This window comes from Panulirus ornatus, chromosome 45, assembly GCF_036320965.1.
Source record: "Panulirus ornatus isolate Po-2019 chromosome 45, ASM3632096v1, whole genome shotgun sequence".
NCBI lineage: Eukaryota > Metazoa > Arthropoda > Malacostraca > Decapoda > Palinuridae > Panulirus > Panulirus ornatus.
In genome coordinates, this window is record NC_092268.1 from 2,013,570 (window position 1) to 2,025,114 (window position 11,545).

Genomic DNA, 11,545 nt, shown 5'->3' on the forward strand with positions numbered 1-11,545 from the left:
CTCCGACACATATATCCTCTTGGTCAATCTTTCCTCACTCATTCTCTCCATGTGCCCAAACCATTTCAAAACACCCTCTTCTGCTCTCTCAACCATGCTCTTTTTATTTCCACACATCTCTCTTACCCTTATGTTAGTTACTTGATCAAACCACCTCAAACCACACATTGTCCTCAAACATCTCATTTCCAGCACATCCATCCTCCTGCACACAACTCTATCCATAGCCCACGCCTCGCAACCATACAACATTGTTGGAACCACTATTCCTTCAAACATACCCATTTTTGCTCTCCGAGATAATGTTCTCGACTTCCACACATTCTTCAAGGCTCCCAGAATTTTCGCCCCCTCCCCCACCCTATGATCCACTTCCGCTTCCATGGTTCCATCCGCTGCCAGATCCACTCCCAGATATCTAAAACACTTTACTTCCTCCAGTTTTTCTCCATTCAAACTTACCTCCCAATTGACTTGACCCTCAACCCTACTGTACCTAATTACCTTGCTCTTATTCACATTTACTCTTAACTTTCTTCTTTCACACACTTTACCAAACTCAGTCACCAGCTTCTGCAGTTTCTCACATGAATCAGCCACCAGCGCTGTATCATCAGCGAACAACAACTGACTCACTTCCCAAGCTCTCTCATCCCCAACAGACTTCATACTTGCCCCTCTTTCCAAAACTCTTGCATTCACCTCCCTAACAACCCCATCCATAAACAAATTAAACAACCATGGAGACATCACACACCCCTGCCGCAAACCTACATTCGCTGAGAACCAATCAGTTTCCTCTCTTCCTACACGTACACATGCCTTACATCCTTGATAAAAACTTTTCACTGCTTCTAACAACTTGCCTCCCACACCATATATTTTTAATACCTTCCACAGAGCATCTATATATATATATATATATATATATATATATATATATATATATATATCCTTCCTTCATACTATCCGCCATTTCCCGAGTCAGCGAGGTAGCGTTAAGAACAGAGGACTGGGCCTTTGAGGGAATATCCTCATCTGGCCCCCTAAATATATATATATATATATATATATATATATATATATATATATATATATATATATATATATATATATATATATATATATTCTTTCTTCTTCTTTCAAACTATTCGCCATTTCCCGCGTTAGCGAGGTAGCGTTAAGAACAGAGAACTGGGCCTTTGAGGGAATATCCTCACCTGGCCCCCTTCTCTGTTCCTTCTTTTGGAAAATAAAAAAAAATAAAAAAAAAAAATAATGAGAGGAGAGGATTTCCAGCCCCCCGCTCCCTCCCCTTTTAGTCGCCTTCTACGACACGCAGGGAATACGTGGGAAGTATTCTTTCTCCCCTATCCCCAGGGATATATATATATATATATATATATATATATATATATATATATATATATATATATATATATATATATATATGTGTGTGTATATGTATATATATGTGTATATATATATATATATATATATATATATATATATATATATATATATATATATAGACTTTTGGATGTTAATGTGCTTAGAGGTGCAACTGGAGGGATGTCTGATCATTATCTTGTGGAGGCTAAGGTGAAGATTTGTATGGGTTTTCAGAAAAGAAGAGTGAATGTTGGGGTGAAGAGGGTGGTGAGAGTAAGTGAGCTTGGGAAGGAGACTTGTGTGAGGAAGTACCAGGAGAGACTGAGTACAGAATGGAAAAAGGTGAGAACAATGGAAGTAAGGGGAGTGGGGGAGGAATGGGATGTATTTAGGGAATCAGTGATGCATTGCACAAAAGATGCTTGTGGCATGAGAAGAGTGGGAGGTGGGTTGATTAGAAAGGGTAGTGAGTGGTGGGATGAAGAAGTAAGAGTATTAGTGAAAGAGAAGAGAGAGGCATTTGGACGATTTTTGCAGGGAAAAAATGAAATTGAGTGGGAGACGTATAAAAGAAAGAGACAGGAGGTCAAGAGAAAGGTGCAAGAGGTGATAAAAAGGGCAAATGAGAGTTGGGGTGAGAGAGTATCATTAAATTTTAGGGAGAATAAAAAGATGTTCTGGAAGGAGGTAAATAAAGTGCGTAAGACAAGGGAGCAAATGGGAACTTCAGTGAAGGGCGCAAATGGGGAGGTGATAACAAGTAGTGGTGATGTGAGAAGGAGATGGAGTGAGTATTTTGAAGGTTTGTTGAATGTGTTTGATGATAGAGTGGCAGATATAGGGTGTTTTGGTCGAGGTGGTGTGCAAAGTGCGAGGGTTAGGGAAAATGAGTTGGTAAACAGAGAAGAGGTAGTAAAAGCTTTGCCGAAGATGAAAGCAGGCAAGGCAGCAGGTTTGGATGGTATTGCAGTGGAATTTATTAAAAAAGGGGGTGACTGTATTGTTGACTGGTTGGTAAGGTTATTTAATGTATGTATGACTCATAGTGAGGTGCCTGAGAATTGGCGGAATGCGTGCATAGTGCCATTGTACAAAGGCAAAGGGGATAAGAGTGAGTACTCAAATTACAGAGGTATAAGTTTGTTGAGTATTCCTGGTAAATTATATGGGAGGGTATTGATTGAGAGGGTGAAGGCATGTACAGAGCATCAGAATGGGGAAGAGCAGTGTGGTTTTAGAAGTGATACAGGATGTGTGGATCAGGTGTTTGCTTTGAAGAATGTATGTGAGAAATACTTAGAATAGCAAATGGATTTGTATGTAGTATTTATGGATCTGGACAAGGCATATGATAGAGTTGATAGAGATGCTCTGTGGAAGGTACTAAGAATATATGGTGTGGGAGGCAAGTTGTTAGAAGCAGTGAAAAGTTTTTATCGAGGATGTAAGGCATGTGTACGTGTAGGAAGAGAGGAAAGTGATTGGTTCTCAGTGAAAATAGGTTTGTGGCAGGGGTGTGTGATGTCTCCATGGTTGTTTAATTTGTTTATGGATGGGGTTGTTGGGGAGGTGAATGCAAGAGTTTTGGAAAGAGGGGCAAGTATGCAATCTGTTGTGGATGAGAGAGCTTGGGAAGTGAGTCAGTTGTTGTTCGCTGATGATACATCGCTGGTGGCTGATTCATGTGAGAAACTGCAGAAGCTGGTGACTGAGTTTGGTAAAGTGTGTGAAAGAAGAAAGTTAAGAGTAAATGTGAATAAGAGCAAGGTTATTAGGTACAGTAGTGTTGAGGGTCAAGTCAATTGGGAGGTAAGTTTGAATGGAGAAAAACTGGAGGAAGTAAAGTGTTTTAGATATCTGGGAGTGGATCTGGCAGCGGATGGAACCATGGAAGCGGAAGTTAATCATAGGGAGGGGGAGGGGGCGAAAATCCTGGGAGCCTGGAAGAATGTGTGGAAGTCGAGAACATTATTTCGGAAAGCAAAAATGGGTATGTTTGAAGAAATAGTGGTTCCAACAATGTTGTATGGTTGCGAGGCGTAGGCTATGGATAGAGTTGTGCGCAGGAGGGTGGATGTGCTGGAAATGAGATGTTTGAGGACAATATGTGGTGTGAGGTGGTTGGATCGAGTAAGTAATGTAAGGGTAAGAGAGATATGTGGAAATAAAGAGCGTGGTTGAGAGAGCAGAAGAGTGTGTTTTGAAATGGTTTGGGCACATGGAGAGAATGAGTGTCGGAGGTGGAGGGAACGAGGAAAAGTGGGAGACCAAATTGGAGGTGGAAAGATGGAGTGAAAAAGATTTTTGAGTGATCGGGGCCTGAACATGCAGGAGGGTGAAAGGAGGGCAAGGAATAGAGTGAATTGGATCGATGTGGTATACCGGGGTCGACGTGCTGTCAGTGGATTGAATCAGGGCATGTGAAGCGTCTGGGGTAAACCATGGAAAGTTGTGTGGGGCCTGGATGTGGAATGGGAGCTGTGGTTTCGGGCATTATTTCATGACAGCTAGAGACTGAATGTGAACGAATGGGGCCTCTGTTGTCTTTTCCTAGCGCTACCTCGCACACATGAGGGGGAAGGGGGATGTTATTCCATGTGTTGCGAGGTGGTGATGGGAATAAATAAAGGCAGACAGTATGAATTATATACATGTGTATATATGTATATGTCTGTGTGTGTATATATATGTGTACATTGAGATGTATGGGTATGTATATTTGCGTGTGTGGACGTGTATGTATATACATTGTGTATGGGGTGGGTTGGGCCATTTCTTTTGTCTGTTCCCTTGCGCTACCTCGCAAACGCGGGAGACAGCGAGAAAGCAAAATAAAGAAAAAAAAATAGATTAATAGTCTGGGTCAGCTGAGCAATTTTCCATTAAAGACATTTCAGTATGTTACCAGTTTAGGATTTGATCTAGTTTCTTTTCTGAGAGCAGGTTTGCATCATTCAGATGTTTTTCATTGATTGCCAAGTTATCCTGCAGCTCAAGACAACATCATGGCAAGGTTATTGACTGCGAAGGGGCTTGATTATGCTAAGCCTTCCCTTTTTTATTTTTTGTTTGATGCTATGCAGCCTTATCCTCAGTATTGGAATTACACACATGGGGTCTCACAATCCTTAATCTGGACCTACTTACTTCAGTTTTATAACTTCTTTGGCTTTGGGGACATACTTGAAAAAATCACCCTAAATGTATTTCAAGTTGGAGTTTCTCTGTTTGGTCACCATGCCTCAAGCAATTGTTTGGGCTACCATTCTACAGGATTCAATTAGAAAAAGAAGTTAGGCAAGTACAGAAGTCTTTAACGTTAGATATATGGGTTCTATTGTTCTAATAAAAATGCAGTAGCCAAGATTATCTTTTTTTAAGGAGTATGCATTGTTTGGGGCAGCATTCTGTTGTAGTTGAAGCCTGCGACAAGAGAAAGGCCTTCACCTGGATCCTCTCTTTGGGAGTGAATCATTACAGAGTCTCATCTCAGTGAATATATTCTTGTCATTTATGGTTCCTCTGACTGTTGAAAAGGACATTGGCCTTAATTGCTTTGTTCAGATCTGGAATTATTGAACCAGAATTATAAAATTCTCTCAAAATCTGATGTGAATTCTAAAGATATTTAATTTTGGGGGATCACTACCTCGTTCCATTCAATTGAGGCATTTGCAGTGCCAGGCTAGTCAGGTGTGCTTTTAATGCAGGAATAGTTTAGAAACTTAGAGGGCCATTTTGATATGATTGAAGTAGGACATCTGAATAGAAAAATGCTAAACCATTGGCTGGATGTTACTGGTAATTATAAACCAGCCTTATGTAAGCAAGTGTAAGTGGGACATACCCGTTAAGGGACCAGTTGTGTGTCTCTCTGCCAGTCATTTTGTCTGCATCTTTCCCCTGTCTTTCTTAATGTACATAGTACGGTGCATGTTTAAGTATGAAAAACACCAAAGTCAGAAAAGAAGTTTTATTAGTAAAATCGTTTTAATTAACAGCTGTGAATGTCTAATTGGGAAATTGAACAGTCTAATCACAAGTTTAAGTATCCTAATTCTTACATCAATTGACTGAAAATGAATGCCCAAAGTTGCGCATCACTCCAAAACAGACCTATTCTGTGTATGCAGACTATGCAACAAGTGCACATGTGTGTGTGTTCATGGCCAGTCATATCCTGTCTGGGTGAAAGCACTTAGAATAGATTAGGATGACTATGACAATGATACATCAAAAATGCTTGCAAACAAAATGTCAACCAAGGCATTCTTGGCATGTTTAAGTGTTACCACACTTTACATTAAAACTTCATAAATGTCAATGAAAAAGTAAAAACATTTTATAACCTTAAGTTTTTGAAAGATGCATGCTAGTATGCTTTCTCATAGTAATTACAACATCTGGAGGAACAGTTCACTTGACCATAATTTTCCGTTTCATCAGCTGCCTTCTTTCACATTAGGCTGTGTATCGGCAAAGATTACAAAGTTAAGACTACAAAATCTGTAGCGTCTTGTGGCTTACATATTTCTAGCAGTGCAAAATGTTCAGTTACTTTCATGTGGTTGGTCGTACTCTTTAAAGTCTGGTGGCGTGAAGCAGCAAAGCGTATCTCATGTGAAAGCTCCCTTCTGGCAGAGGTGATTTGCTTCATAAAATTCGAAGCACATTTCAATTGACCTACGGTAAGTCTCATGTACTTCATTAATTATATGGGAGGTTATTGATTGAGAGGGTGAAGGCATGTACAGAGCATCAGATTGGGGAAGAGCACTGTGGTTTCAGAAGTGGTAGAGGATGTGTGGTTCAGGTGTTTTCTTTGAAGAATGTACATGAGAAATACTTAGAAAAGCAAATGGATTTGTATGTAGCACTTATAGATCTGGAGAAGGCATATGATAGAGTTGATAAAGATGCCCTGTGGAAGGTATTAAGAATATATGGTGTGGGAGGCAAGTTGCTAGAGGCAGTGAAAAGTTTTTATTGAGGATGTAAGGCATATGTACGAGTAGGAAGAGAGGAAAGTGATTGATTCTCAGTGAATGTAGGTTTATGGCAGGGGTGTGTGATGTCTCCATGGTTGTTTAATTTGTTTATGGATGGGGTTGTTAGGGAGGTGAATGCAAGAGTTTTGGAAAGAGGGGCAAGTATGCAGTCTGTTGTGGATGAGAGAGCTTGGGAAGTGAGTCAGTTGTTGTTCACTGATGATACAGCGCTGGTGGCTGATTCATGTGAGAAACTTCAGAAGCTGGTGACTGAGTTTGGTAAAGTGTGTGTAAGAAGAAAGTTGAGAGTGAATGTGAATAAGTACAAGGTTATTAGGTACAGTAGGGTTGAGGGTCAAGTCAGTTGGGAGGTAAGTTTGAATGGAGAAAAACTGGAGGAAGTGAAGTGTTTTAGATATCTGGGAGTGGATTTGGCAGCGGATGGAACCATGGAAGTGAATCATAGGGTTGGAAAATACTTTGCCATCCCTTTGCAGATTATGTGCAGTGTTTGAAGGAACGTATGTATTGTGAAGACCAGTGTCATCACTCATCATTGATTCTCAGAACTCTTGCTGTGGCTTGTTGTCAGAAGGTCATCGTTTTAAGGGTTCACATGTGGTGATGGAAGCATCGTATGCACAACAGAAATATGCTGCCTTCAGGAATTCAAAGCCAGAGCAGAACATATCTCGAGGAATATTTATTACTGACAGGTATTTGAGTGGCATATCTCATACTTAACAGATTTGGAGTGAAATATAACTGTTCAGAACTTGAGAAAGAGAAAAGCTCAACAGAAGGCAATCCTGGTCCTTGTAAACTTGAATTGCATTCTTTTCACATGCCCAAACCACCTCAAATGATTATGTTTCACTGACTCTACCACTTTGCAGTTCATTCCCTTTACATTCCTTGCCATACCACATCTTTCATGTACCACATTTCTTTCTTCGTTCCATCTAGTCAAACCACATTCTCCTCTCAAATAGCTCATTTCTGCAGCCTGGATTCTTGCCCTCTTTGACTTATTCCATGTCCATGTTTTGCATGCATAGGTCAAGGTTGAGAGGACTATGGAGTTCTTTTTTCACTTCTATCCTTACATCTTAATCCTTCATTATTCTGGTAAGTTACCCAGTGACTCTTCTACCCTCTCCTGCTCTCTCTCACTTAACCCTCCTTCCATCTCTCCAAACTTACCCAAGATAGCTCCTAAACACTTCAGTTCTTTTACCTCCCCCAGTCTTTATCCCCCCATATCCATAACTATATGCTTTGTTTTTTCACTATATGGTAGGCAGCCAAAAACCACTGAGTCATATTACCAGCACTACCCACTTGGGTATTGGGAGATGGCTGCGCAGTGATGGCTGCACAGAGCTAACTCTTATGTGGTTGTCAAGCTACACTCCTCTGACTCAGGTAGCTGTCGTTTCTCTCTGCTTCACCCACATGTGGACTACTGGCATGCTGTCCACAACTGCACAGTCTCTCCCTGTCATAGATAACACTTGATAAAACTTAACTCACCCAGTTCGTTCTTTGTAACTATATATTCATGCTCAGTATTTTACTTTTATGTTTTTGTTGAACAGACTGTGTTCATATGACTTGCGTTGTGTCGGATGCAGAGGAGGATTTGAAGATTGCCATACAGAGGCTCTTTTCCAGTGATGACAAACCAACCAACCGTTCTGTGGAGTATTTACTTTAATCAGGTGAGAGTGAATCAGGTCAATGTATGACTTTCCTGTGCAGTATTATAATGTATAGGCTTAGGGAGTTGATGTGAAACTTGTGTAAAATTTGAGAAGTGTGGTGGTTAGCATATGACATGGAGATTAAGTAAAATGTGGTGGGGAATATGACAAACCTGACAGGGTTATATGGCTGGCTTGTTGGTAAACATGTTATAATGTGTATAACATTCAGACTAGGGTGTCTAAATGTGTGTGGATGTAACCAAGATGTGAAAAAAGGAGAGATAGGTAGTATGTTTGAGGAAAGGAACCTGGATGTTTTGGCTCTGAGTGAAAAGAAGCTCAAGGGTAAAGGGGAAGAGTGGTTTGGGAATGTCTTGGGAGTAAAGTCAGGGGTTAGTGAGAGGACAAGAGCAAGGGAAGGAGTAGCAGTACTCCTGAAACAGGAGTTGTGGGAGTATGTGATAGAATGTAAGAAAGTAAATTCTCGATTAATATGGGTAAAACTGAAAGTTGATGGAGAGAGATGGGTGATTATTGGTGCATATGCACCTGGGCATGAGAAGAAAGATCATGAGAGGCAAGTGTTTTGGGAGCAGCTGAATGAGTGTGTTAGTGGTTTTGATGCATGAGACTGGGTTATAGTGATGAGTGATTTGAATGCAAAGGTGAGTAATGTGGCAGTTGAGGGAATAATTGGTATACATGGGATGTTCAGTGTTGTAAGTGGAAATGGTGAAGAGCTTGTAGATTTATGTGCTGAAAAAGGACTGGTGATTGGGAATACCTGGTTTAAAAAGCGAGATATACATAAGTGTATGTATGTAAGTAGGAGAGATGGCCAGAGAACGTTATTGGATTACGTGTTAATTGACAGGCGCGCGAAAGACAGACTTTTGGATGTTAATGTGCTGAGAGGTGCAACTGGAGGGATGTCTGATCATTATCTTGTGGAGGCTAAGGTGAAGATTTGTATGGGTTTTCAGAAAAGAAGAGTGAATGTTGGGGTGAAGAGGGTGGTGAGAGTAAGTGAGCTTGGGAAGGAGACTTGTGTGAGGAAGTACCAGGAGAGACTGAGTACAGAATGGAAAAAGGTGAGAACAATGGAAGTAAGGGGAGTGGGGGAGGAATGGGATGTATTTAGGGAATCAGTGATGGATTGTGCAAAAGATGCTTGTGGCATGAGAAGAGTGGGAGGTGGGTTGATTAGAAAGGGTAGTGAGTGGTGGGATGAAGAAGTAAGATTATTAGTGAAAGAGAAGAGAGAAGCATTTGGACGATTTTTGCAGGGAAAAAATGCAATTGAGTGGGAGATGTACAAAAGAAAGAGACAGGATGTCAAGAGAAAGGTGCAAGAGGTGAAAAAGAGGGCAAATGAGAGTTGGGATGAGAGAGTATCATTAAATTTTAGGGAGAATAAAAAGATGTTCTGGAAGGAGGTAAATAAAGTGCGTAAGACAAGGGAGCAAATGGGAACTCCCAGTGAAGGGCGCAAATGGGGAGGTGATAACAAGTAGTTGTGATGTGAGAAGGAGATGGAGTGAGTATTTTGAAGGTTTGTTGAATGTGTTTGATGATAGAGTGGCAGATATAGGGTGTTTTGGTCGAGGTGGTGTGCAAAGTGAGAGGGTTAGGGAAAATGATTTGGTAAACAGAGGAGAGGTAGTAAAAGCTTTGCGGAAGATGAAAGCCGGCAAGGCAGTAGGTTTGGATGGTATTGCAGTGGAATTTATTAAAAAAGGGGGTGACTGTATTATTGACTGGTTGGTAAGGTTATTTAATGTATGTATGACTCATGGTGAGGTGCCTGAGGATTGGCAGAATGTGTGCATAATGCCATTGTACAAAGGCAAAGGGGATAAGAGTGAGTGCTCAAATTACAGAGGTATAAGTTTGTTGAGTATTCCTGGTAAATTATATGGGAGGGTATTGATTAAGAGGGTGAAGGCATGTACAGAGCATCAGATTGGGGAAGAGCAGTGTGGTTTCAGAAGTGGTAGAGGATGTGTGGATCAGGTGTTTGCTTTGAAGAATGTATGTGAGAAATACTTAGAAAAGCAAATGGATTTGTATGTAGCATTTATGGATCTGGAGAAGGCATATGATAGAGTTGATAGAGATGCTCTGTGGAAGGTATTAAGAATATATGGTATGGGAGGCAAGTTGTTAGAAGCAGTGAAAAGTTTTTATCGAGGATGTAAGGCATGTGTACGTGTAGGAAGAGAGGAAAGTGATTGGTTCTCAGTGAATGTAGGTTTGCAGCAGGGGTGTGTGATGTCTCCATGGTTGTTTTGTTTATGGATGGGGTTGTTAGGGAGGTGAATGCAAGAGTTTTGGAAAGAGGGGCAAGTATGAAGTCTGTTGTGGATGAGAGAGCTTGGGAAGTCAGTTGTTATTCGCTGATGATACAGCGCTGGTGGCTGATTCATGTGAGAAACTGCAGAAGCTGGTGACTGAGTTTGGTAAAGTGTGTGAAAGAAGAAAATTAAGAGTAAATGTGAATAAGAGCAAGGTTATTAGGTACTGTAGGGTTGAGGGTCAAGTCAATTGGGAGGTAAGTTTGAATGGAGAAAAACTGGAGGAAGTAAAGTGTTTTAGATATCTGGGAGTGGATCTGGCAGTGGATGGAAGCATGGAAGCGGAAGTGGATCATAGGGTGGGGGAGGGGGCGAAAATTCTGGGAACCTTGAAGAATGTGTGGAAGTCGAGAACATTATCTCGGAAAGCAAAAATGGGTATGTTTGAAGGAATAGTGGTTCCAACAATGTTGTATGGTTGCGAGGCGTGGGCTGTGGATAGAGTTGTGCGCAGGAGGATGGATGTGCTGGAAATGAGATGTTTGAGGACAATATGTGGTGTGAGGTGGTTTGATCGAGTGTGTAACATAAGGGTAAGAGAGATGTGTGGAAATAAAAAGAGCATGGTTGAGAGAGCAGCAGAGGGTGTTTTGAAATGGTTTGGGCACATGGAGAGAATGAGTGAGGAAAGATTGACCAAGAGGATATATGTGTTGGAGGTGGAGGGAACAAGGAGAAGTGGGAGACCAAATTGGAGGTGGAAAGATGGCGTGAAAAAGATTTTGAGTGATCGGGGCCTGAACATGAAGGAGGGTGAAAGGAGGGCAAGGAATAGAGTGAATTGGATCGATGTGGTATACCGGTATTTTAATGAAAAAATTATTGATATCTTGACAGTTAAACTTTTATTTCATATGACAGTTAGTCATTTGTCAGGACTGAGAAACAAATTCATAAGCCATTTTCTGACCATATCATTACTTTTTCATTGGAATCATTGATTCAGGCTTTCAATATGATGCTATTCTTACTACCTTTTTTTGGAATTATTGATCTATGTCATATGTATTACACAATTCTTGGAGTAGACTTGATTATTTATCATAATTTTGATATAGAAGTATAAAACATAGTAGAACACTGGTTTTGAAGCTGCATTTTTTTT

General features: G+C 40.7%; 1 protein-coding gene across 19 annotated transcripts in view; it reads left to right on the forward strand.

Moving 5' to 3' along the window:
- The window catches only part of LOC139762983 (negative elongation factor D-like), a 275,049-nt gene that overhangs the window by 205,253 nt on the left and 58,251 nt on the right, over positions 1-11,545 (forward strand). For 2 of the 19 annotated variants that reach the window (XR_011715929.1, XM_071688474.1), the window contains exon 8: positions 7,979-8,101. The exons of 16 other annotated variants lie outside the window; for them this stretch is intronic. Coding sequence is in view for 1 of the 3 variants with exons in the window: in XM_071688474.1 (XP_071544575.1) it covers positions 7,979-8,057 (79 nt within the window). In the remaining 2 variants the exon portion in view is untranslated. Of the gene's footprint in view, positions 1-6,877; positions 7,097-7,978; positions 8,102-11,545 lie in introns of those variants that run through there. One more of the 19 variants, XR_011715930.1, reaches the window with a different exon arrangement.